Source organism: Neoarius graeffei, chromosome 15 (assembly GCF_027579695.1).
Source record: "Neoarius graeffei isolate fNeoGra1 chromosome 15, fNeoGra1.pri, whole genome shotgun sequence".
Classification (NCBI taxonomy): domain Eukaryota; kingdom Metazoa; phylum Chordata; class Actinopteri; order Siluriformes; family Ariidae; genus Neoarius; species Neoarius graeffei.
In genome coordinates, this window is record NC_083583.1 from 48,823,795 (window position 1) to 48,851,498 (window position 27,704).

Here is a 27,704-nt window from a genome sequence, read left to right on the forward strand (position 1 = left end):
TATATATATTGGGAGGGGGGAATAATTGCTTTTTTCATTTGTTCTCCACTTTGTTATGGGACCTCCCAGAGGCGTATCCCCACACGCCCAACTTCAATCAATTATCAGAGATCTGTGTGGATACATTGTGCCCATGGTGTAATAGCTGTCTCCTTCTTACAAGATGAAAGCTACTGCAAGCACCATTCTCATTTTGAAATTACTTCCCACATGGACTCGCAAAAAGCAGATCACTGGCCCAAGCACCAAGCGACGCCTTAATAATTTAAAGAAAAAAGAAACAAAATGGAGTAAAAAGCTGTAATGGTTTGGAAAACATTGCAAAATCAGTATATAGAACAACAAGCCTTCTGTATTCTTTCCCCCTATGTTATATGCTATTCATGAACGTATCATATCCATCAGCAGTCAACTAACTCGCTGAACTCAATCCAGAAATTAAAAATGCCAATTTAAATTTGCAGTAGTGGCTACTGATGAGAGAAAATATAGCAGGGAATGGGCAGAAGACAAAAAATGTCCAATTGCAAGAAACATGACATGTTGCTTAGGAAATGAAGGATCTAATATCTAAAGCTGAATATATCGTAGCCCATTAATTAGTCAAGCCAAATGTGGCAAATTGGACCTAAAGGAAAAGCCAGCCTCAATTCTGATTGCATCTTCAGCTGACAGTTGGAATTTGACATGTAATTATTTCCTTCTTCACTCTCCCTTGCAGATATCCGCGAGAGTGGAAGTCCCAAACCGGTGATGGTTTTCATCCACGGTGGCTCTTATATGGAAGGCACAGGAAATATGTTTGATGGCAGCATCTTGGCCAGTTACGGCAATGTCATTGTTATAACCCTGAACTACCGGCTTGGTGTGCTAGGTAAGTGCTAGCTATGTGTTTTTTCTTTTCTTTTTTTTTTAACACGTTTGCAAAGCATCAAATGAACATGGATACATTTGCTTCACAATAAAGTGTCTAGTGATCAGTCAGCAAATAATTCTGCCATTTCTCATCACCGGTATTTCACATTCTCCTGCGAGAGCAAATTCTGCCTCCTGTAGGAAGTAGTGCACTGTTTAGCATAAAATCAAAGTGCCACCAGTAGCGTCTATTCACCAGTACACATGAACAGCAGTATGCGTGTGTAAATCCAACTCCGGCAGCAGTTATATAAATGAAGCTGATAGTAATAATGAACGGTGCTTTATGAGTGCTACTTCAGGCAAGGCCATAAACTGCCTTAATGCGTGTGAGCTCTACCTTGATAGTTTGGTCATTAACAGTAGAGGGAAAACAGAGCAGCCTGAGTAAATCATGATCATTTATAACGAGCTTGGGTTTATTCCCAAAAAATGGGAACTCTGATATTGTTCTCGAAAGGTTGTTGTGCAAGGATTCCCCACCACACAGAATGAGTTGAGTGTGCAGGTAAGTGCAAAGTTGAAATGATATAACACATTATTCTTTTCTGCTCATTTACTTCCTGAAGTGAGGTAATCGACAGGAAATGAATACAATTCAGTCAAATTTTGGTGAGTGGCGAGATGTGGGAAAGAATAAAATGTGTACATGTATATGTGTGCCAGCCTGGGGACACGCTTTGTATTGTTCATTTTGACAAACTAAATTATTTCCTGAACTGAAATATGTTTGCGTGTATCTCAACCAGATTTGAAAGAACTATGCGTTTAGAATGGGAATGCTCTTTGATTATCAGCATCATCCACAGTCGGTCTCTTGCGGGATAAGTCACTCACAGCATTTCAACACAAGCCTAATGCATGTTAGTAGGTACATTAGTAGATTAGATTAGATAAGATCGAACTTTATTGATCCCTTTGGGAGGGCTCCCTCAGGGAAATTAAAATTCCAGCAGCATCATTACGGGATAAACAGAGAATAGAAAATAGAGAAAACTTCTAGATAAATTAAATTAAGTACACCATATTGCCAAAATTATTTGCTCACCTACTTTGACTCACATATGAGCCTAAGTGACATCCCATTCCTAATCCATAGGGTTCAATATGACGTCGGTCCACCCTTTGCAGCTAGAACAGCTTCAACTCTTCTGGGAAGGCTGTCCACAAGGTTTAGGAGTGTGTTTATGGGAATTTTTGACCATTCTTCCAGAAGCGCATGTGTGAGGTCACACACTGATGTTGGACGAGAAGGCCTGGCTCTCAGTCTCCGCTCTAATTCATCCCAAAGGTGTTCTATCGGGTTGAGGTCAGGACTCTGTGCAGGCCAGTCAAGTTCATCCACACCAGACTCTGTCATCCATGTCTTTATGGACCTTGCTTTGTGCACTGGTGCACAGTCATGTTGGAAGAGGAAGGGGCAGCTCCAAACTGTAAAAACAGTCTGCATGCCTAGGTGCTTGATTTTATACACCTGTGGCCATGGAAGTGATTGGAACACCTGATTCCGATAATTTGGATGGGTGAGCAAATACTTTTGGCAATATAGTGTATTTACATATAAAAAAGAATAAGATATGGGAAAAGAAGAAAGAAAAAGAAAGAAAAAGTCCAGCAGGAGAGGTATTGCACATTGCCCAGTATTGCTTTTTGTCAGGCTAGGCTACAGTAGGCTACTGCTCCTTCCCGTCCTCTGTCCTCCTGTTACCCTTCCTCCCCCCCCAGAGAGGAGTTGATGGCATGAGAGACAGAGGAGTTTTTAAGTTTTTAGTAGCTATGGCCTGAAGGTTAGAGAAGGAGCCTTGGACTCAAAGGGTTGCTGGTTCAATTCCTGGTACCGACAGGAAAAATGTGACAGGAGTTGAGTGAATGAGCAGCACTTTCCCCTCCCTCTATAGCTGCCTGCTGCTCTGGGTATACAGTATGTGTGTCTGCACTGCTTCAGATGGGTTAAATGCAAAGGAGGAATTTTGCTGTGCTTGAGAGTACGTGACAAATACAAGGCTAAGTCGAAAAGTTTGAAGACAAATGAAAAAAAAGTCTTTATTTATGAAAATAACAAAGCTATTTCTCTACATATCCTCCATTTAAGCCTAAACACTTCTGCAAGCGATGTTTCTATGGGAGAATTCCTTCTTTGTATTCCTTTTTTGAATTCTTTTGAAATTATAACATCTGTCTTAGCACTTTTTGATTTACCCTCATAAAGGCTTCTTCTTCTTAAATCGTCAATTCAACCAGTTCTGTTCATTTGGCTAAATTTATCTACTGTATATATACAGTACTGTGCAAAAGTCTGAGGCCCCCTATTTTTTCATACAAACTTTGTTATAGATTTATATTTTATGACCTTCATTATCAAGTCAGTACAACAACATTTTAGAGTTCCAAACGTTTGTTTACCAGCACAAAATTAAATGTTAGAGAGAAAAAAAAAGTTTGTATCTGAACAGCATATTACAGAAGAGACCACTTTTCATAGTAACAAGAAGACCGAGTCATCTATATCCCCCGCCCTATATACCAACTATATACCAAGTTTTGAGATATTATTTGTCACATTTTTCAAGTTCTGCTGCAGGAAACCAACCCTACCTCTTTTCACTGACCTCAGCAGCCCATGGCATAAACCCACCGGACCTTTGGTCCAGGTGAGCTCATCTCATCTAATCTCATTATCTCTAGCCGCTTTATCCTTCTACAGGGTCGCAGGCAAGCTGGAGCCTATCCCAGCTAACTATGGGTGAAAGGCGGGGTACACCCTGGACAAGTCGCCAGGTCATCACAGGGCTGACACATAGACACAGACAGCCATTCACACTCACATTCACACCTACGGTCAATTTAGAGTCACCAGTTAACCTAACCTGCATGTCTTTGGACTGTGGGGGAAACCGGAGCACCCGGAGGAAACCCACACGGACACGGGGAGAACATGCAAACTCCGCACAGAAAGGCCCTCGCTGGCCCCGGGGCTCAAACCCAGGACCTTCTTGCTGTGAGGCGACAGCGCTAACCACTACACCACCGTGCCGCCCCCAGGTGAGCTAAAAATTAAAATTTGTCACATTTTTTAGTATCAAAAGGCACATATACCTTACTTAATCAACACATATACCAACTTTCAAGACCATATCACTCATAGTTTTAAAGTTCTGCTCCGGAAACAAAACCTACCTCTAAGACTAACCTGAGAGATTAAGTCTGAAATTGTTTCCATGGAAACATGAAAAATTAAAATTTCTCAAATTTCTTAGTATGAAAAGGCACATCTACACCACCTTGTTACCATGTATACCAAGTTTCAAATCCATATCATAAATCCTTTTGGATATATGCTCCAGAAACGAACATTGCTCTTAGAAACTAAGTCAAAATCTATTTTCTATGTAAAAATTTGAAAAATACTTTTTTTTTCCCCAAAAATCCAAAATAGCAAAAAGCACCAATTCATATGTTGCTTGATCTGTATACAAAGTTTCATGAAGATATCTTCAATAGTTTTAAAGATATAGCCCAGAAACAAAAACGTGACCAGATAGACGGAACCCGTTTCTATATCCCCCGCCCAAACTTCGGGATAATAATAAAAAAGAAAACATAATGAAGGCTGCTGGGTTTTGCTGCAAAATTAAGATGCGAGTGTGGCAGGCAAAGTGTCCAGAAGAACTGTGGCTGGTTCTGTAAGATGCTCAGTAAAACCTACAGCTCATTTCCGCATAAAACTGCACTCATTGTACCTGAGACTACTATTTTTTTTTTTTTTAAGCAAAGGGTCGTCTCACACTAAATATCTGCTTTGTTTAATTTATTATAGCTTACTGCTGTGTATAGTATTTTTTGAAATGTTGAAACATTTCATTTCATTATTTTTTAAGCCATTTTTGGTCTTCAGCATTTCTTTACATGCGCCTAAGACTTTTGCACAGGACTGTACATGTGTTTTATTCGGTCCTATGAACAGTTGAAAACTTTGCTCACTGTAATCTATAGTGTGTGTAGGTGCTCTTCTGTGTTTTGCTGATGATGTGACGGCTCAGGCGCATCGCTGACATTTTAACAGCCGGAGACTGATTACAAATAGAATTGAATACGTTGATGTCTTTTTCACTATGGCAAGAAACTAAACATCTTGATTCGATCTTGAGATTCTCTGTGATGAAATCACACTTAGTTAGCAAGGTTTAACTTAGTGAGCAAAACAGACTGACTAGTTTATCATTGCATTAGTTCAATCGACTCCTTTATGCAACATGATCTTTGAGATATAGCTAAGGCAAGGTTAGAAAACAATTAAAAAACACACAAAAAAAAAACATATACAGTACGAGACAAATGTTTGGACACCCCTATTCATTCATAGGTTTTTCTGTATTTTGACTATTTTCTACATTGTAGAACAATACTGAAGGCATCAAAACTGTGAAATAACACACACACACACACACACACACACACACACAGTGCTCAGCGTGAATGAGTACACCCCCTTTGAAAAGTAACATTTTAAATAATATCTCAATGAACACAAACACATCTCATTATCTCTAGCCGCTTTATCCTTCTACAGGGTCGCAGGCAAGCTGGAGCCTATCCCAGCTGACTACGGGCGAAAGGCGGGGTACACCCTGGACAAGTCGCCAGGTCATCACAGGGCTGACACATAGACACAGACAACCATTCACACTCACATTCACACCTACGGTCAATTTAGAGCCACCAGTTAACCTAACCTGCATGTCTTTGGACTGTGGGGGAAACCGGAGCACCCGGAGGAAACCCACGCGGACACGGGGAGAACATGCAAACTCCACACAGAAAGGCCCTCGCCGGCCCCGGGGCTCGAACCCAGGACCTTCTTGCTGTGAGGCGCCAGCGCTAACCACTACACCACCGTGCCGCCCATGAACACAAACAATTTCCAAAATGTTGACAAGACAAAGTTTAATATAACATCTGTTTAACTTATAACGGGAAAGTAAAGTTAATAATATAACTTAGATTACACATTTTTCAGTTTTACTCAAATTAGGGTGGTGCAAAAATGAGTACACCCCACAACAAAAACTACTACATCTAGTACTTTGTATGGCCTCCATGATTTTTAATGACAGCACCAAGTCTTCTAGGCATGGAATGAACAAGCTGGCGACATTTTGCAACATCAGTCTTTTTCCATTCTTCAACAATGACCTCTTTTAGTGACTGGATACTGGATGGAGAGTGATGCTCAACTTGTCTCTTCAGAATTCCCCATAGGTGTTCGATTGGGTTCAGATCAGGAGACATACTTGGCCACTGAATCACTTTCACCCTGTTCTTCTTCAGAAATCCAACAGTGGCCTTAGATGTGTGTTTAGTCATGTTGGAAAAGTGCACGACGACCAAGGGCACGGAGTGATGGTAGCATCTTCTCTGTCAGTATAGAGCAATACATCTGTGAATTCATGATGCCATCAATGAAATGCAGCTCCCCGACACCAGCAGCACTCATGCAGCCCCACATAGGGACACTGCCACCACCATGTTTCACTGTAGGCACCATGCATTTTTCTTTGTATTCCTCACCTTTGCGACGCCATACAGTTTTGAAGCCATCAGTTCGAAAAACATTTATCTTGGTCTCATCACTCCAGAGTATAGAGTCCCAGTAGTCTTCATCTTTGTCAGCATGGGCCCTGGCAAACTCTAGGCGGGCTTTTTTGTGCCTGGGCTTTAGGAGAGGCTTCTTTCGTGGATGGCATCCATGCATGCCATTCCTCTGCAGTGTACGCCGTATTGTGTCATGGGAAATAGTCACCCCAGTTTGGCTTTCTACTTCTTTAGATAACTGCAGTGAACTTGCATGCCGATTTTCTTCAACCCTTCTCATCAGAAGACGCTCCTGTCGAGGTGTTAACTTCCGTGGACGACCTGGACGTCTCTGTGAGATGGTTGCAGTTCCATCTTTCTTAAATTTTGTACCACTTTTGCAACAGGATTCTGACTGATGAGTAAAGCTTTGCTGATCTTGTAGCCTTCACCTTATGGGTGTAAAGAAATTATTTTCTTTGGGGAATTCTGAAGAGACAAGTTGAGCATCACTCTCCATCCAGCATCCAGTCACTAAAAGAGGTCATTGTTGAAGAATGGAAAAAGATTGATGTTGCAAAATGTCGCCAACTTGTTCATTCCATGCCTAGAAGACTTGGTGCTGTCATTAAAAATCATGGAGGCCATACAAAGTACTAGATGTAGTAGTTTTTGTTGTGGGGTGTATTCATTTTTGCACCACCCTAATTCGAGTAAAACTGGAAAAATGTGTAATCTAAGTTATATTATTAACCTTACTTTCTTGTTATAAGTTAAACAGATGTTATATTAAACTTTGTCTTGTCAACATTTTGGAAATTGTTTGCGTTCATTGAGATATTGTTTAAAATGTTACTTTTCAAAGGGGGTGCACTCATTTATGCTCAGCACTGTGTGTGTGTATATATATATATATATATATATATATATATATATATATATAAATATAATATGTGTGGGCGGCATGGTGGTGTAGTGGTTAGCGCTGTCACCTCACAGCAAGAAGGTCCGGGTTCGAGCCCCGGGGCCGGCGAGGGCCTTTCTGTGCGGAGTTTGCATGTTCTCCCCGTGTCCGTGTGGGTTTCCTCCGGGTGCGCCGGTTTCCCCCACAGTCCAAAGACATGCAGGTTAGGTTAACTGGTGACTCTAAATTGACCGTAGGTGTGAATGTGAGTGTGAATGGTTGTCTGTGTCTATGTGTCAGCCCTGTGATGACCTGGCGACTTGTCCAGGGTGAACCCCGCCTTTCGCCCGTAGTCAGCTGGGATAGGCTCCAGCTTGCCTGCGACCCTGTAGAACAGGATAAAGCGGCTAGAGATAATGAGATAATATGTGTGTGTGTGTGTGTGTGTGTATGCTTTGCAATGAACAAGTGTGTCTCATCAAAAGTTAATTAGTGCAATTTCTTGCCTTCTTAATGTGTTTGAGATCAAACAGTAAATAATAAAAATACAGTAAATAGCCCTATTCCACAACTGTAGTAATCCATATTATGTCAAGAACCGCTCATCTAAGTAAAGAGAAACGACATCCGTCATTACTTTAAGACATGACATGTCCTTTAATTAATAAAAATAAAGAAAAAACCCACTAAATTAGAAGTTGTGTCCAAACTTTTGACTAGTCCTGTATATTTATCAAAAACGATGCCGGAGTATGTTATTGGCATGGAAATTTTTTTTTTTGGATGTTTTCCAGAACTCAGTCACAGATCAGCTCCTGATGGGTTTTCCCAGCCCGCCCGACATATATGAACGTGAAGTACCATGTTTTATTAATAATAGTAACCTTATGTTCTGTTTTAGTGAGAAGTCAGAACGCTTAATGCACTGTAGCACACACTACTGTCTGTAGCGTGTCATTATCAGTATTGTAATTACAGAGCAAATCAGATGTCATGCCATTCGAAAGAAACTGTTCCCTTTTTAGCATTAGCTTTGCTTAGACTGAGTCCCTTTATGAATGAAATCGATTATCCATATGTTTTTAGTCACAGTTCTTCCAGATGCAAAATGAACATATGACATATCGCCCGGTAGCACAGTGGTGTCGTGGTTAGCACTGTCACCTCACAGCCAGAAGGTTCTGGGTTCAAGCCCAGTGGCCGACGAGGGCCTTCCTCCGGGTGCTCCGTTTTCCCCCACAGTCCAAAGACATGCAGGTTAGGTTAACTGGTGGCTCTAAATTGACTGTAGGTGTGAATGTGAGTGTGAATGGTTGTTTGTCTCTATGTATCAGCCTTGTGATGATCTGGCGACTTGTCCAAGGTGTACCCCGCCTCTCGCCCATAGTCAGCTGGGATAGGCTCGCAACCCTGTACAGGATAAGCGGCTACAGATAATGGACGGATGGATGGATGGATGAATGGACATATGAACCCCCTCTTCCCCCACTGAACACCCATGTGCAGATCTTTTTCTGCAGATATCACTTCACAGATCAACTTGGTCTTGTTTCAGTAAAATCCAAGCCAATATTCCCAGCGCTGCTTTATAGTAAGGTGAAAACCACACATGCTGGAACACCTGCTCTGGTAATCAGCTCTTTCCAAGCAAAAAGTTGAGCCTTTCATAACACCTGATGGTGGTGGATCGAGAACAATGGCTTTTTTTGGTGCCAAGATGACAAATGTGGTCATAGCCAAGTTGCTAACTCTGTGTAAACAGTGGCGGTTTGACTGCTTGCATTCAGCAAAGGAGTACGTGTCCTGTCAATGTGTCAGCGTGAGTCGTACAATGCAAATGTAGCCAGCGTGGGTTTAATTGTGTCTACAGTGTGTTTGCTTGCAGGCCCCTTTTTAGCCCCGTTGTTTACTGGCTTTTCAAATCTTCACTGTTGGCTTTTGTTCTCTCTGAAGTAATTGGTTTCGGTGGTTTCATTCTTTGAAATGCCCTGCGTTGTGATTTATTTTCATGCTTATTAATTTCTTCTTCATCAAAACAAGTACACCAGATATTTGGATTCATTAATGTTTTTCCTGTTCTTTTTTTTTTTTTTTCTCTTTTGCATTCTAGACACTTTCCTGCATATTACATTTGGGCTTGCTCTTGGATCTTTTAAAAAAAGAAAACATGTTAAATGTCTGGCTGCTGCGTGTGATATTTATTCGGAACGATCCAAAAATCATAGTAAATATCTTTTAGCACAGGTCAAAGAACGGGTAGGCAACAATTACCTGGGATAATCCATGAAATAGAATAAAAAAGGGCATGGATCAAAATTTTAAATTCAGTAAAGTAAAAGAAAATACAGACTTGCACAGACACAGGATATAAAAATGCATGATAAGACTTTACAACAAGACATGGAAGCAGTGGGGTATAATGAAGCAGACAAATTCAGTACTGAACACAGAAAAGGTGAAGACATTTGGGGAACAAACCAATCATAAGCCTAGGTAGAAACCGGACTGAAAGCAAAACAAAGGCACACAGTCATAACAAACCAAAGCACATGAAATGAACACGGAGCAGTAGGACACAACTTGGTGCGTGTTACGAAGGCGGATTCATGACATTAACCCGATTCTGAAATCATTTTTGGGCTGCTTCATTTCTGTGTTTATTAATCTTTTAATGCTATCTCAGAAATTGCTATCATTTTCTTTCTCCTTAGCCGTTTCAAGGCCACATCCTTTGAGATAATATAGTGGTCGTAGTCAAATAGCATTGCATGGAAGATGAGCTGTGCTTTGTTGATAAGATTTGCAGATGTAATGTAAGCTGTGTCCTAACAATAACCGCTACCCAGAATGCTTTAATTGCCTGTATGTAACACTTTAGATAAGGTGTGGCTGACTTTATCTGAAATGGCAGTTTGATGTCATGTCTACTGGCCTTTTTGGTAGAGGGCAAAAGAGACGAGTGCTGGAGACGAGGCCATCTGCCTCCAGAGCGCCAGTGTCTTGTGTGTCCATCTGGGCCTATTCTTCTATCTCTCCAGCCTCTCACTTTCTGTTAAATACCTGACCAGTTTTGCTGTCTTTCCTTTAGAGTGTTGAATTTTGCACAAGATCACGCGGTACGCTTTGATTTCAAAACTGCCATAAATGGCTAATGGCAGGCAAGTCAAAGTGTCTGAATAAGCACCGTCTCAACGTCAAGCATGAACTTTGACATCTCAAGGACTTGCTGGCCTGTGAGGAGTCCGATGATCATGGCTGTCTCTCCAGGACATTATTTAGAAGATGTGATTTTATTTACTGTACCAGGACCCTGGCAGGGAAATTGCAGCCAAAGCTGTGTTTCACATGTAGCTTCTGTAATTTACAGCCCCGAGCCTGCAGGAGTTATCTCCGAGCTTGGGGCTTCCTGTCACGTTGGCCACCCTTATTCCTGGCCCCAACGCTGCATTCATTTTGCTTGTTGACAGCAGCTGCTGTGAGGGGACAGGTAGGGGGTATCAACAGATGGATGAAGCCACATTGAGGCATTCGTCTCTGCCATGGATTTCGGCATTAGTCAGGCCCCTCTCCTGGGCAACTCAGTGGAGACCAACTGCCGTTGTGGATGATCTAGGTGCCTACCAGGATTCGCACGGCGACGTTGCTTCTGCCGTGAGAAAACAGATGGATATGTTTAACACCTAAAAGATAAGGCGCACCAGAGTTCCAAGTATAGGGGGCAAACTATTTGTTCTTTTTATTTTTCCCCTTTCCAGGGCTTCAGGTTGAGACTGGATGTGTGCATCGCAGGAGTTGTGCAAATGTCTAATTGAGATCAGTTATAAAATCAGGTGATGTATCTGAGTTTAAGGAAGTGTCCGAGCCAGAATTCAGACCATGCTGGCATTTCAACCTTTTTTTTCAGTGTTTTCCCAAACAAACAAACAAACAAACAAACAAACAAACAAACAAAAAACGTTCTGGTTTAAACCAAGCTCATTTTGGTTTTTAATCCGAATACCGATGCATTACACCCTGAACAGATGTTGAAACTCAAATATCATCATCATATCCTGTGGCCTGATACACAGTGGTCGCTCCTACTGATGCATCACCACATGTTAGTTTGTTGTTCCTTTAACTCCTGCAACATTTTAGAGGTCAAAGACACCTCCCAGTGGGAACAAGATGCTCACTGCCATGGTCGGTCAGCACTTTTAGCCCCATGCCCTCTTTTGGCAGATGGCGGTGTGGATGAAGGAGCTATGACATTTAATTTGCTGTAATCACACTGATATTCTCATCATATGAAATGGACACGGACAGTGATGTTGTTGCGATAGCATGAGGACCGATGCATAAGCATAAAACAAGGTTCCTCAGGGTTTTGTTATTCTGCATCCTGTCCTCTCTGGAAGTAAAATCTCACTAAAATAAGCAGGGAATTACACTTTGTCCCGAGTTCCTGGATTTGTGCCTATAGCTTGAACATAACCTCTGTCATTATGATGAAGTCAGTCGAGGAGATAGAGAGATCACAATATAGTGGGAGTAACTATCCTGAGGCATGAAGCTTTTAATAGTATTGTGTGATTTTTGCTTCTTCGGTAAGCCTTCTAACACTGGATTATCAATGACTAAGATTATCAGAAAAGCTTACTGCTGACAGTCAATTTAAGGGCGCTTTTAGGAAAAACTATAAATCACTTCCAGCTCACTTGAGACCATTACTGTAATTTAACATAAATCATTACCCCAAATTTCCCCTTGTTGATCAATAAAGCTCATCCGTCCGTCCCTGTTTCTATATCCGTACATTATTTTCCATTCCCCATGCTGAATATACTATATCTTTCCAAACGTCTACACTAAATCTTTCTGTGCTTAAAAACAAATGGAAAAGTGTTTGTGCAGGACTCCAGTGAATGCCTTTTTTTTTTTTAATTCGGATATAAATTTTGCATGAAAAGGTTAAAGAAAAAGTTAAGAATTGTTCTTAATAATGTATTGCTGAAGATATCAACAGTCATACACTGTCCAAAACTGCAGTTAATCATGACTTAGTCTCTGGCTTTGCAGATAAAGATGCATATCTGTTGTGATCTATTTGATGTTGCTCGGCCGTAGAAACTTGTGTTCACTCTGGTTTTTCAGCATTGGCGGGAAATTTTGTTTTCTATTAATTTATTTGATGAAAAGTATCCCAGGCTTATTATTCAGTTATTAATGTTCACACTTCTAATTTAATAATTATTAACTACTTATTAACTGAGAACAAGGCCTTTACAGCAAAATATCAGACCGAGGTCTTGACAGTGCTCAGTCTGTACAAAAAGACCAAGGTCTGATATTTTCCCGTGAAGGCCGAGCAAGTGAGGTTAATAAGGATTTTATTATATGGATTTTTTTATTTTTATTTCTAAGATTAAAATAGACGGTCATTATAATGAAGTGTGATGCTGCTTTCAGGCACGTCATATTTGTAACGTGGTTGAGTCACGCATACAAAATAAACAGCTAGCGGTTTGAAAACTGAATTTCTGTAAGCGGTTCGTGGTTTCTGAATACCCTTCGTTGCTCATTTCTTGAATAGTTCGGTGACTATTGTTTGCCGTTTGTGTTTCGAATGTTTTTGATTGTTTTGATTTCCAATTAATGTTTTTTTTTTTTTTCCAACATTAAAAGCTGGCACCTTGGAAAGAAAGTCCATAATCATCCACAGGCATTATGGGAACATTCTGCCCACCAAGGAACCAATCAGAGCACACAATTTTACCGGAAGTAGCTCATGCCATATAATAATATAAGTTATTTAACCACGATCTGGCCTAGTGGTTAGTATGTCCACCTCTCGATTGGTTATCAGAGTACCAGCCCCCCACAGCAACCCCAGCTATGTAATAGGCGAGAGGCCGAGGGCTACTGAAACGGAGGTCAGCACTGCCCAATGTGCCTTAAGGGCCTGGTTAGTCCTGGGACAGGAGACTGCAATTGGCAATAATCAATAATTTGAGTCATAAGATTCACCTAAATATGCTGGATTATATTTGGCTCAGACACTACTGGGGGGGAAAAATGTTATTTCTTATTTTAAAGCAAATTATAAGCCCATGGTCCAGTCAGAATACATTGTACTATATTTTCATTGGAAATAATAAAGATATCTGACTATTCTAATTCTTTTGACAAATTATACCTGCCAGCCACGTTAATAGAAACATCTGTAACCCCGCTCAGATACAGGTCAAGAGCTTCAGTTAATGCCCAAATGTGATCTCAGTGGCATCTTTGGTGCCACACAGGCTGGTTTGGGAGGAATTCGAGCCTGCAGTGGGCACAAGCACAAGTTCATTGAAACTGGACAGCTGACGATTTCCAATTTCAGCTACCAGATTTCACTGAGCCTGAGCCCACTGTAGCCTCAGATTCCTGTTCTTGGCTGACAAGATTGGAACCCAGTGTGGTTTCCGCTGTTGTAGCCCATCCACCTCAAGGTTCAGCATGTTGTGCTTTCTGAGATGCATTTCTGGTTGTAAATAGTTGAGTTACCATAGCCTTTCTGTCAGCTCAAACCAGTCTGCCCATTCTCTTACTTATCTCATCAACCCACAGAACTGCTGTTCATTGGATGTTTTTGTTTGATTGATTTTTATTGAAACTGCTGCCACATGATTGGATGATTGCGTGAATGAACAAGCATAAGCCTCGGTCACAACCGGCCGTACGTGTTCCTACGGCCGGTCTACGTGCAAAAAACGCAAGAAATGCACGGAGGGCGCGTGTGAAACGCACGGAGGGCGCGCGTGTAACGTGCTGATTTTCGAGCCGTAGACTGGCCGCAGACCGGCCGCAGAGGTTCTTTGTCATGTCAAACAAACTCTACGGGCGCTTATGTTTTTTCAGGTTGCAAGACAAACTTACGGCCAACGTGCGTCTTTCTCCATGAACAAAAAACGCAGCGATTTGGGAAACGCCAAAAATCGCACGGCCAAAAAATTGTATGTCCGGTTGTGACCTAGGCTATATACAGGCCTCAGTGTTAACTTTTGACACCTTTTGCCCTGCAGGGCAAATGGCCTCAATTTTTTTGCCCCCCTTGAATTTCCTTTTGACCTAAAATTTTGTGGTATTTCGGCAGGTTTTCAAGGACACGGTTCAAGGCAATACTGATATGTTTTCTAGGGGTATAATATCTGGTAGTTATTTAGACAAAAGTACATGCTTTTTTTGTTTAAACATTTATTTTTTAAAACATTTATTTCTGTAACAGAAAAAACAAGACGGGCCCTGAAAACATGAAACATAAGTCAATATCACATATGTCAGACTTACGTACAGTACTAGTATGTAATACGTCTTTTTATGCCTCCGCCACCTTAAGGTGCAGGAGGCATTATGTTTTCGGGTTGTCCGTCTGTCCGTGCGTGCGTCTGTGCGTGTGTCCATCCTGAAACCTTGTGAACACAATATCTCAAAGGCTAATGAAAGGAATTTCACCAAACTTTCACCATTTGTGCGCTTTGGGACAAACGAACTGATTAGATTTTGAGGTTAAAAGGTCACAGGTCAAGATTACTGTGAGGTCAAATGTCCATCCCCAAACTTTGTGAACGCCATATCTCAAAGACTAATGAAAGGAATTTCACCAAACTTTCACCATTTGTGCGCTTTGGGACAAACATGAACTGATTAGATTTTGAGGTTAAAAGGTCACAGGTCAAGATTACTGTGAGGTCAAATGTCCATCCCCAAATCACAACTTAATAAGGCATGTAGTCTACCAGGCGGAGGCATCCCCATCGACACCATTGGCGTCGAGTTCTATCTAGTTATTATATAGAGTTTAGGACACAAAACACACTTTGTTTTGCCTAACAATGACTAGCAATATTGCAAAGATGAATTATAAAACTAAAAACATTATAAAACAGGAGTCTGCACTGCAGTACTGTCTTATCATTCAGTTTGCCATTGCATTTAGGAGGAAATTAAACAGCCTGTCCTCCTCATCTTCACATGCATGATGGGCCAATAATAAATCTATCTATGGGATAATTAACTATGTAAATGATATACATACTGTCGAGGGTGTGGTTTACTATTTGAGACACGAAAGCATGTCTTTCCATTCATTGAATGTACTTAACACTAGCTTTTTTTTTTTTTTACATATATAGACCCCTTGCACATGACATCATGCATCAAGTGATAGTTTCACCTGGGGATCAAACAAGCATCGTCTTTCGTGTAAGCAAGGCTTAATCTGTCTTCAATATGGTTCGTTTTTGCACTGTTTTTGTTCAAATAGAAAAACAGATAAAAGGCATTACCGTCTCCCTGCTATCAAGAAAAATGCTAACAAAGAGAAGCAAATGCTTCAAGAACAATGAAAAAATGAGTGGTTAAAGAATAGGATGAGAGGAGCTCAGCCTGAAAACTCCAGAGGAATTTGCGATTGTATTTAAAATGTATTTTTTTTTAAATAGAAAGTCGGAAGTGAGTATGGAAGAGTTTGCTTAAGAATCTCGTTTTATTTTTTCTGCTCGCATTCAAGTTAGCTTCTTCGTGAAAGTGTTTGATTTTCTTACAGGTAAAGTAGCTTCCTTATTCGACACGAAAAACCCAGATTGGTTTCAAATAACTTGGACATAACTCAGTAAAAAAAAAAAAAATCCAACAAGGAGCGACGTGCAATATATTCTGAAAGAACAGAAAAGATTAAAAGCAGAGAGCGCTGAAGCTTTGTTTTTGTTATCAGAGCAACCCAGTCCTGTGCAAAATGTCATCATGGAGCCAGAGTGTAGTAATGAACCTACAGTTCGAGAGTCTTCTACACAAACACACTGAACTTTACACCAGCTGCATGCATGTGAAATTTAAATAAATCGATTAAGGCAGGAAAAAATTGTTTTGGATAAAATTGTTATTGTCCGTTACACATTTATCAACCTGTGTAACTCAGTTGTGCCTTTTGAATAGAGAATAAATGAAGAGGGAACCGAATATTAACCGTTTACTGAAATTATTATTACAAGAATGATCATAGTTACTAATATGACTATAGCTGCAACTGAAATGTGCTGATTCTGTTAGTGTTTGTAATTATTGTTCCATCCACTATTAGATACAATTAAAATAAAATCTTACACCATTTGAAAGTCTAGAGCAAGATATTTTGTTATTTTACAAATAAGACTTCAGATATCGTTTTAACAATAGTAAGCATCAATGTATAAATAATAGAGTGCAGACAGCTGTGTAACTAGATGTTCTTGGGGTTGCTGAGACATGGAGGGGTGGGAATACCATCTCACCCACAGTTCGGGTTGGAGTCCTTTGCGAGTAAATGCTTTGGCTTTTGCAGCATTCTGTTCCCAAAAGCTGATGTCAGGGAAAAGTCTTTACACTAGGGATGTTAACCAATGACCGTTTGACCGGTGGTAACCGAATCAACATCAACCGGTTAATTTTTTTTTGGTTGTCGGTTTAAAAAAAAAATCGTTTTGAAGCTGCCGATTTTAGAGTGGAGAACCTGGAATTCTGTGTTGTAAACGCTTGGGGCATGCCATGCGGTGTAAGGACGACAGCTGACAAATCAGAAACACCCATTCAGTCATGTCCCACCCTCCCGCCCCAGTTGAAAACAGCTGCCACTCGGCGAGAGAAAAGTGTAGACACAGGCTTTTTAGCTTACAAATTACTATTCTGTTTTTTTTTAAATTATTATTAGAAGGCACATCGAGTTTAGTCCTGCCTTGGCCAGTGCATTCTGAAAGTATGTTTTGGTCTGTAGCCAACAATGCATGTTATTGCAGATCATATCTCTCCACACAAACTAAAGGTGCAGATGCCGACTTTTTTACATCTGAATCGCGCAGATCCAATTTTTTTTTTGGGGGGGGGCGGGCGTTGGAGTGTCTGAATAATTTCGTCAGAGTAAATTCTGTATTAAAATTACTAAATAAGCAAATGCCGTTGAAATTATTCAGACACTCCAATGCCCCCCCCCCCCAAAAAAAAAATCGGATCTGCATGATTCAGCCGTGAGCGCCATTTGCATCCCTGTTTAAACTCATAGGTTAACCGACTTTAACCGGCTAATGAGGCTCGGTGGTCGGTCAAGATTTTTTTTTTTAGTTTTTGCCATCCCTACTTTACACAAAGAAGGTTTTCTTGCTTTTGTGGCTTTTGTTTTTTTAACTGGTCTTCCGTGTCGGGACTCTGGGGGGGGGGTACATTCCAACATGTAGCTAATGCTAGGCCACAAATCTACACCATCACTCCAGTCGTTTTGAGGAATTTTGTACGGCTCATAACCATTAATAAACTCTAATTTTCATATATATATCAATCATTTGCTTATTTCTGACTAAGATTATCCAAGTAATCTGGTAGTACAGCTTTTTTTAGCTGTAGTTTTCTTTGAACAACAGCAACAGACGCCGGACATCTTCGCTTGGCTTCAGTATGTGAACAGAGTTCGCTTGTTCCCCAGGTATTGGGTAGCGACGGTTGCTAAGGTAAATGTGACATCAGTGCAAGGGGTCTATATGTGGATGTCCTGAAGTCAACCTGGGAAAACATAGAGGGCACCAGCGAACACTTGTAGTGATGAAAAACACAAATGCACACGTGCACCTGAAGTGAGCCAATCAGAATCGCCATTACAAATCAGGAAGAAAAAAACAAAATGGCGATCACGGGGGAGGTGAGCATGCTGGTTAATACATCGTGTTTTTTGTAATGTACTCGCTCGAAAATCATTTTTGTGCTTAAAGAAGCCGACCACAGGTGTGCCCGAACGGGCCTAACTCGCTAAAATATTTCTGCCCGAGCGTCTTGGTCAGGCAAATCGGGCATTCGGACAATGCCTGGCATTGAGGCTTGGTACAGGTGTTCCTATTAAAGTGACAAGTCTTGGAATAAAGTGCTGTGTCCCAGCCATTTGGCCGATGTAGACCACATGTGGACAAAGTACAGATCCCACTGGTCAAATGTTACTCCGATACAAGTGAAAGTTGTCCAGTCAAATTTTTACTTAAGTTAAAGTACTGAAGTACTCGCTTTTAAAAATACTTAAGGATTAAAAGTACATTTTCTGTCAACACATTGTTGTATTATTGCCAGAATGCTTACAAAACCTAATGCCGTTACCAAAGACAGAACTGTGAATTCACAAACTGAATGCGTGCTGTGCCATCATGGTGGTTTAACGTTAAAGTGCATATCCTGGACCAAATTAGTTTTTTTTTATATGAAAGAATGCCCCTTTACACACTCATCCAGGAGGGTAATTTTGCACAAGGCCATCTGTCTACAGCAGAAAAAAATAAAATAACAAAACGCATCTGGAACTAGATAGAACTCGACGCCAATGGCGTTGATGGGGACGCCTCCGCCCGGTAGACTACATGCCTTATTAAGTTGTGATTTGGGGATGGACATTTGACCTCACAGTAATCTTGACCTGGTGAAATTACTTGTATCAGCCTTGGAGATACTGTGTTCACAAGGTTTTTGGACAGACATTTGACCTCACAGTGACCTTGACCTTAGACCTTTTGATCTCAAAATCTAATCAGTTTATCTTTGTCACCAAATGCACAAATGGTGAAAGGTTGGTGAAATTCCTTTCATCTGCCTTGGAGATATTGTGTTCACAAGGTTTTCGGACAGACATTTGACCTCACAGTGACCTTGACCTTAGACCTTTTGATCTTAAAATCTAATCAGTACACGTTTGTCCTAAAGCACACAAATGGTGAAAGTTTGGTGAAATTCCTTAAATTAGCCTTTGAGATATCGTGTTCACAAGGTTTCGGAACGGACGCACGCACGGACAGACGGACGGACGGATGCACGGACAGACAGACAACCTGAAAACATAATGCCTCCTGCACCTTACGGTGGCAGAGGCATAAAAATCCCAAGGGAGTCTGGAGCCAGATTCGTGACGTCACCTGTGGAAGCACCAGCAGGCTGCGAGAGCTTGCACGGTTTCAGTGCACAGCCTGTGTAGACCAAGTTTAGCAGCTAGCGATTTTGCATTGAAATATGGAAATGTCACCTGAGTGCAATGTGGGAAACGATGAGTACTAATCCCATCAAGATTGGTGTTGCTACACCCTCCTACTGTCCTCCATCTGTTAACCATTTTAATAATTACGTGATAACATTGAAGAAATTTGCAGAAAACCACCAGGTCGTTTTCTCATAAACAAACCAGCGCTGACGTAGGATTCAGAAGGAGGCGTCCCGCACGTGACGTCACGAAAATCAATGTTTCCCAGGAAATCCAAATGCCAAGTTTTTTCAGAGGCGGACCAACTCGCCTCAAATGGCTTGATTTCAACTGAATTTTTCTGGTATTGCGCAAGGTAAAAAAAAAAATGCACAAAATGCAAAATGTGACAGATATTTGACCAAAGTTTAATATAAAATAGGAGAATTACATTGATCTTGCTCCTGAATTTACCCGTGATATGCACTTTAAGCTAGCTAGTCAGTGAAACTCCACTTGACATGCTAGCAAACTCTTTTCAAACTCAAAATCATATTGGGTAACTAACATTACTAGAAAAGAAAGATTTCTACATTCTGTTTATCTGGCAAGATTATGCTGAAACATACAGTATTTCTGAAAGGACTTCAGATAAGCTAATGTTATTCATGTTAGTGTAACTCAGTTTTTACATGCTAACTAACAGTGTCCAAGTTAACTAGCTATGTGTTAACGTTAGCCGTGGACAAGGCTACGGCAACTTGCTGAGCAAATCAACAGACAGTCATTTGACTAACCAGACTGCATAGCTATTGCAACGTTATCACTAGCTCTAAAAGCACAGACAGCTTCACTGCAAGCTTTCTCTTGGAATAAAGCATTTATACACCTCAATAAGCTTCTGCAGGTTGGACAACAAGTTTTTGTAGGCCGTGATGTGGTTAATTTTCGACAAAGCAAAAATTTTAAACGAAATGCATATTTAATCCTTTCAGAAAATTGAAATATGGGTTCTCGGTGTGGCCATGAGTGTGTGTGCATTCTCCAGAAGAACCACCTCCTTCCCTTTTGCCATCAACTGATCGTGTTAAATAATGCTGCGGAGAAATCATTGAACTTGATTTTATACAGTCTACGGACGTGACGTGACCCTAGTGATTACTGATCGTCTGTCTCAGTGTCACCTGCGAATAAACCATCGCATTTTAGAAAAGAAAAGAAAAAACATCCACTTTCAAAGCTGCTTCATAGTAACAAGGACCTTGAGAGAAATGTAGTGGAGCGAAAAGTACGATATTTGCCTTTCAAATGTAGTGAAGTTAAAGTGATAAGTTTCCCAAAAAAATACTCAAGTAAAGTACAGATACTCAAAAAGTGTACTTAAGTACAGTACTCAAGTAAATGTACTTCGTTCCTGTCCACCTCTGGTGTAGACACATGGTGAAGTCTCATGCTCTGAATGCGCTGTAGTACTGAGGACACAGGTTGATTTGCATCGTGAAATTACATCCCCATCATATCGCATCCCAGTGAATTCAATTACATGAATCATCATTAATAGGAACATTTAATCATTGATATTAATCACTCCAATTATAACCAATTTTCTCTCTGAAATGGCATCGTGAAGTGCTGCTATGGAGCGGGGATATCGTCATCTGTCATCATTCTTTATTTCCTTTTTCCCTTTCTTCTCCTCCTATTTTCTTTCTTTCCCTGTCCAAACTCCTGTCAGTCACAGAGACTCCTGGACTATGGCGAAGGATTACATTTCCCCTGAAAGATGATTGCGGGTTGTGCCTTTCCGTGCAACATAATGGTTGCCAATTTGCATGCTGTCTGCTGCAAGTACTGTATAGCTGCCAGTGTGCTAGCTTGTGGTTGACTAACAGTGAAGCTGGAAAGATTTACAGCTTGTTTGTTGCAGGTCAATCATGTGTCCCTCATGCTGACTATAAGCACTTGACGTCAATATGGCAGTAACTGTTATTGAGGGATCTCAAAAACCATATACTCTCATATCAGCTGGTGGGGTGTGGTGTTATGCGCATGGATGTGTGTGGGGTCTGGTTGGGGTATGGAAAGGATGCCTGGTGCTCGGAATAAAAGAGTAATGTCTCATCTCATTATCTGTAGCCGCTTTATCCTGTTCTACAGGGTCGCAAGCAAGCTGGAGCCTATCCCAGCTGACTACGGGCGAAAGGCGGGGTACACCCTGGACAAGTCGCCAGGTCATCACAGGGCTGACACATAGACACAGACAACCATTCACACTCACATTCACACCTACGCTCAATTTAGAGTCACCAGTTAACCTAACCTGCATGTCTTTGGACTGTGGGGGAAACCGGAGCACCCGGAGGAAACCCACGCGGACACGGGGAGAACATGCAAACTCCGCACAGAAAGGCCCTCGCCGGCCCCGGGGCTCGAACCCGGACCTTCTTGCTGTGAGGCGACAGTGCTAACCACTACACCACCGTGCCACCCCCAAAAGAGTAATGTGAACAAGAAATATCTGTCCAGAACTGTAACAGGAGAGCCATTGCCAGCTGCATACTTGGCCTTGCAGGTCCATAACCAGATCATGAAGAATGATCAGTCATGAGTTGAGGGTTTCAAACTCGATGAAAAAGCAAAAGTTCCTTGAAGAACTGCATATAGACATATATCTAGACAACGTCATCAGATAAGAGTGCTGCTTATGGATTGCTGTCTCCTAATTGTCACTCATTTATCACCCGCCTTACAACAAAGATTTTATTTTGTAGGAAAATAATCAGTGCGATGCAGCCCCACATGACGCAGGGTTCTTGTGACCGTTCTGAAGTAGATTATTTTCCTATGATGGCACATCCTAATATAAAACTGATTAAGGAATGAAATGTCATTCATCGTTGTCCTGTCATTACATTTCATGCTGTGGAATGTATGCGAGATAAGTTAGTCCCCGTTATCACCTTTGCAGCTACAAACATTTGTTCTCTCACCAGCCTCTCTCTTTTTTTCCCTCTTTTCCTTTTTTTTAATATGTATTGAAGTTAATAAATCAAAAACTGCATCTTGCCATGTTAGAGCACAAACTGCTGTGAAGAAAAATGTCCTGACACTGGAGCCTGTTTCCAGAAATGCTAAATAGATGTCTCCTTACATAAAACATCACTGCTATTTAGTTCTGTTTGTTCAATAACTATACCTTTTCCAAATGTGTTTATTATTACGCGTAGATTTCGTGGAGAGTCTGCCCTGAAAACGAGTCGTTACATATTGTTAGAAAGCTAAACATACATGATAACCCAAAACAAAATAAAAATTATACCCCTTTAAGTTATGTATTTTTAAGAAGCATTTCTTCTCTTGGCGGCACGGTGGTGTAGTGGTTAGCGCTGTCGCCTCACAGCAAGAAGGTCCGGTTTCGAGCCCCGTGGCCGGTGAGGGCCTTTCTGTGTGGAGTTTGCATGTTCTCCCCGTGTCCGCGTGGGTTTCCTCTGGGTGCTCCGGTTTCCCCCACAGTCCAAAGACATGCAGGTTAGGTTAACTGGTGACTCTAAATTGACCGTAGGTGTGAATGTGAGTGTGAATGGTTGTCTGTGTCTATGTGTCAGCCCTGTGATGACCTGGCGACTTGTCCAGGGTGTACCCCGCCTTTTGCCCGTAGTCAGCTGGAATAGGCTCCAGCTTGCCTGCGACCCTGTAGAAGGATAAAGCGGCTAGTGATGATGAGATGAGATTTCTTCTCTTTGTCAGGACAAGTTTTGGGCACTGAACTCAAGTTTACAAGTTTTCAAAAAGGAAACAAAGGAATCAACTGTCTTGACTACTTGTGAGTTTTGCCTGAGTTATTGTCAATGTTTAATTATTTAACTCAGGTCTGTAAGGTATAATTTGAAAAAGGAGGAGGGGAAAAGGACGGGTGATGCCAAGGAAATACAGGGAAACACGGGGAAGTATTGATTCAGAAGCCATGCTTCAGAAATGAGATAGTGTGAGGTTAAAGAAACTTGAAAACTCGCCATTATTAGTCAAGGTGAAAAATACATCCAAGTAGAAACAACTCAAAACATGAGTGCTTTTAACTTAAAATGGCAACTGATAATGAATGCAGTTGAAGTTATCCATCCATTATCCGTAACCGCTTATCCTGTACAGGGTCACGGGCAAGCTGGAGCCTATCCCGGATGACTATGGGCGAGAGGCGGGGTACACCCTCGACAAGTCACCAGGTCATTGCAGGGCTGACAGAGACAACCATTCACACTCACATTCACACCTACGGTCAATTTAGAGCCACCAGTTAACCTAACCTGCATGTCTTTGGACTGTGGAGGAAACTGGAGCACCCGGAGGAAACCCACACAGACACAGGGAGAACATGCAAACTCCACACAGAAAGGCCCCCATCGGCCACTGGGCTCAAACCCAGGACCTTCTTGCTGTGAGGCGACAGGGCTAACCATTACACCACCGTGCCACCCTAGTTGAAGTTCTGTTAACTTGAAATCTCATCTCATTATCTCTAGCCGCTTTATCCTGTTGAGTTTTCCTGAATGAATAATGTAACATGGTAAGTTTTAACTTTAAAACAATAAATGATCATGAGTTAAAGAACTTGTCTAACTTCACTTTTTGTGTTGAAAAAAATTGAGTTGTCTTCAAGTTGAGTTTACTTATGTTTTTAAGGTAGCAGGTGAACTTTTGTTTCTAAGGTTAAACATCTTGAAATTTCTTCCAGTGAGATCATCGACACACTCAGAAAATAAAATATATTATTGTACCTTCAGGGGTACAATGGCTCGTCACTGGGGCAGGACCCACTAAAGTATGTATTTGTACTCTTTATATACCGCTGAGGAACATATATGTACCTTTTTGGCCCTAAAAAGATACACATAGTTACCTTGAGGTCCAATAATGAGCCCTAAAGGGTACATTAGTGGAGATTGTACCATGGGGTACAGAAATGGACTCCTACTGTACCCCTATTTCTCACAGTACACTGTAGAATCTTGAGATTTGACATGCAGCTGGAACTACAGTCAGATATGTTGGTATAGAAAAATCAATGAATCAAGACCTTCTGACCAATCATATTAAACAAAAAAAAAAGTGCTTAATTTTTGAACGATAGACAGATTGTCTGCAGTGCCATTTGATGGAAGTGTCGCCACTCATTGTAGTATCAGGGCCATAACAACATGCCACTCCAGCAGCCCAAGAGCAGACCTCTTAGCAGAAGGCAAAGTAGTTGTAAATTTACAAAGGAAGACAGTCTGTTAGGAGAATATCACATCTGCCAACTTGGAGACCACACAGTCTTGGTGCAATGGACTTTGGATGAAACAAGTGAAGAGGGATAGACGCTCTTGGCTGAGAGAACGTCATCCCCTGCCAATGGGCAGATGTTAAGCTCCTCTGCAGATTTCCATAAAGTCCTCATAGGCATGATTCCAACATTCATTGGACAAGGTGGCTGATCTGCATCCACCCCACAATGCCACACGATCTCCCCCACAACCCTGAAATCGCCCTTCTACACAGAAGGAAGGCTGCCGTTTTATGGTTTACTGGTCTGCTTTGGCAGTCTTTTATAAATGCTTAATTGCACCAGATGAAAAACATTATCTTGGAGAATGTTGTTTGTGTTTTGCAAGGTTGAACTGCATAAAGAGATTAATGGAACGGAATGAACATTAAGAATTGGAAATCAAGCTTCGAGATGTGAAGTACTGGTTGAAGGTCTGGGTTTATGGTGTCATAAAATTGCTGAAATGGGTTGTTATTGGGAACACCACAAGCTTGCTTTATTTCTGGGTTCTTGGAAGTGCTGCAGCTGGGCACTTTATTGTAAGATATTGTTTAAAATTGTGTGAGGCAATATTAATTTACTACCCCTCACTTGCTTACTCATTAATCATCAGCAGGATGGGTTGCAAAGAGGCTCAAAAGGATGGAACAGATTCTGATTTGGATGGGATGTTTTTTTAAAGTGTCACATCCCATCATAACACGATTTGCTTGAACAAAAGCTGAAACTCTGTTTGGTCATTATAATTCTGTACAAGGGAATTGTCTCTGCTTGTTTTGATTACTCTCCTTCTGTGATGCAGTTCACAGCCACAGTACAGTGAAGGTTCATTAATGCATCCATCCTCAGTATCCACTTTATCCTGGTTAGGGTCACAGTGGATCCAAAGTTTATGTGGACTGTGAGGTGAGAATGCACCATGGATTGGACATCAATCTGCAAACTCATTCACACCTAGAAGCAATTCAGTCACCAGTCCACCTACTGGCATGTTTTTAGTAGGGGGGAGGCATCCAGAGAGTGCAGAAGAAGTTGCATATAGAATAGGGGTCAACTCTGTGTCACTATCTGGGTCCATGTGTGCTTAATGCTCCCACACTGATTTAAACCAGGTTCCGTCCATCCATCCTTCCTTCCTTCCTTTCTTTCTTGGTCTGAATTCTGAAATGTATAACACATAAAATATAACGTACTAGTGTTATATTGGGTGGCACGATGGTGTAGCGGTTAGCACAGTCGCCTCACAGCAAGAAGGTTCTGGGTTCGAGCCCAGTGGCTGGCGAGGGCCTTTCTGTATGGAGTTTGCATGTTCTCCCCATGTCTGTGTGGGTTTCCTCCGGGTGCTCCGGTTTCCCCCACAGTCCAAAGACATGCAGGTTAGGTTAATTGGTGGCTCTAAATTGACCGTAGGTGTGAATGTGAGTGTGAATGGTTGTTTGTCTCTGTGTCAGCCCTGCGATGACCTGGTGACGTGTCCAGGGTGTACCCCACCTCTTGCCCATAGTCAGCTGGGATAGGCTCCAGCTTGCCTGTGACGCTGCACAGGATAAGCGGTTACGGATAATGGATGGATGGATGGATGGATGGATGGATAGTGTTATATTATTTTATAACAACATATAACAAACTAGTGGACTGTTACTAAGTATGCCGTGAATGCGTCGGACACTGTTAAATGTTCACGTTAATGAACATGGTCTTTGTTAGCCAACGTTTTTCTTGAATCCTATGGGATCCTACTCCCAATGCACACCTCTAGTCTCAAGCTGTGACCCTTTCTGGCAATCAGGGGGCAATCAACTCCCTATTCATGGATCAGTGGGTTGGCATAAAGGTTGGCAAGATGAGCAACACAAAAATCTTTTAAAACCTTGTTTTAAAAGCATGTATCATGTTTGTTAAAATGTAGGTTTTGTATTTATGTTGGTTTCATGTCATTTGAAGTGACATTTGCACCATTTTTTGAACAAAAGGTAAGATTGAATGCACCTGAAACTGTCAAGTGGTGTAACCACAAAACATATATATATATATATATATATATATATATATATATATATATATATATATATATATATATAATCCTTCTACAGTATATGTAATTGTACTCATAATTATTTCATTTTAAAATATCACATGAAAGATGTCACATAATTTTGATTTAGAAAATAATAATAATAATAATAATAATAATAATAATAATCTCTAAATTTGGGCATCACGGTGGTGTAGTGGTTAGCGCTGTCACCTCACAGCAAGAAGGTCCAGGTTTGAGCCCAGTGGCTGGTGAAGGCCTTTCTGTGTGGAGTTTGCATGTTCTCCCCGTGTCCGCGTGGGTTTCCTCCGGGTGCTCCGGTTTCCCCCACAGTCCAAAGACATGCAGGTTAGGTTAACTGGTGACTCTAAATTGAGCGTAGGTGTGAATGTGAGTGTGAATGGTTGTCTGTGTCTATGTGTCAGCCCTGTGATGACCTGGCGACTTGTCCAGGGTGTACCCCGCTTTTCGCCCGTAGTCAGCTGGGATAGGCTCCAGCTTGCCTGCGACCCTGTAGAAGGATAAAGCGGCTAGAGATAATGAGATGAGATGAGATCTCTAAATTTTATGGGCTTTTTTTTCCAATATTGAGCTGTACATATACGGAAAACACCTTTGTTTTCGGGATAACAAATTATGTAAATCTTATTTGTTTTGTTTTTTTAAACATGGTATTTCACTGCAATAGAGTATTACATTTTATTCCACATTAACTTTCCTGTATACTTTCATATTTTTGTGAAAAGTACTGGTTGCACCAATTGACACAAACCCATTACACCACTTGACCATGTTGCTTCTACAGTCAAAGGGCATTGCTTTTTGAAGAAACTGACAATGAAAATCAAACATGAGTCAACAATGTCAACTGAACTTAGAGTTTTATTTTATTTTAATGCAGAAAAAAAAAGACATCCGACTATACATGTCAAAATTCACTATGTATCATACAGGATATTATGTGTAAGTTTATATCTAAAAGTTTATATATCTG

At 41.1% G+C, this 27,704-nt stretch overlaps 1 protein-coding gene across 5 annotated transcripts in view; it reads left to right on the plus strand.

The window, feature by feature from the left end:
* Nucleotides 1-27,704, plus strand: part of nlgn1 (neuroligin 1) — a 476,122-nt gene that overhangs the window by 170,010 nt on the left and 278,408 nt on the right. For all 5 annotated transcript variants that reach the window (XM_060941540.1, XM_060941541.1, XM_060941542.1 and 2 more), the window contains one exon: nt 722-874. In XM_060941540.1, coding sequence (XP_060797523.1) covers nt 722-874 — 153 coding nt within the window. The remainder of the gene's footprint in view (nt 1-721; nt 875-27,704) is intronic.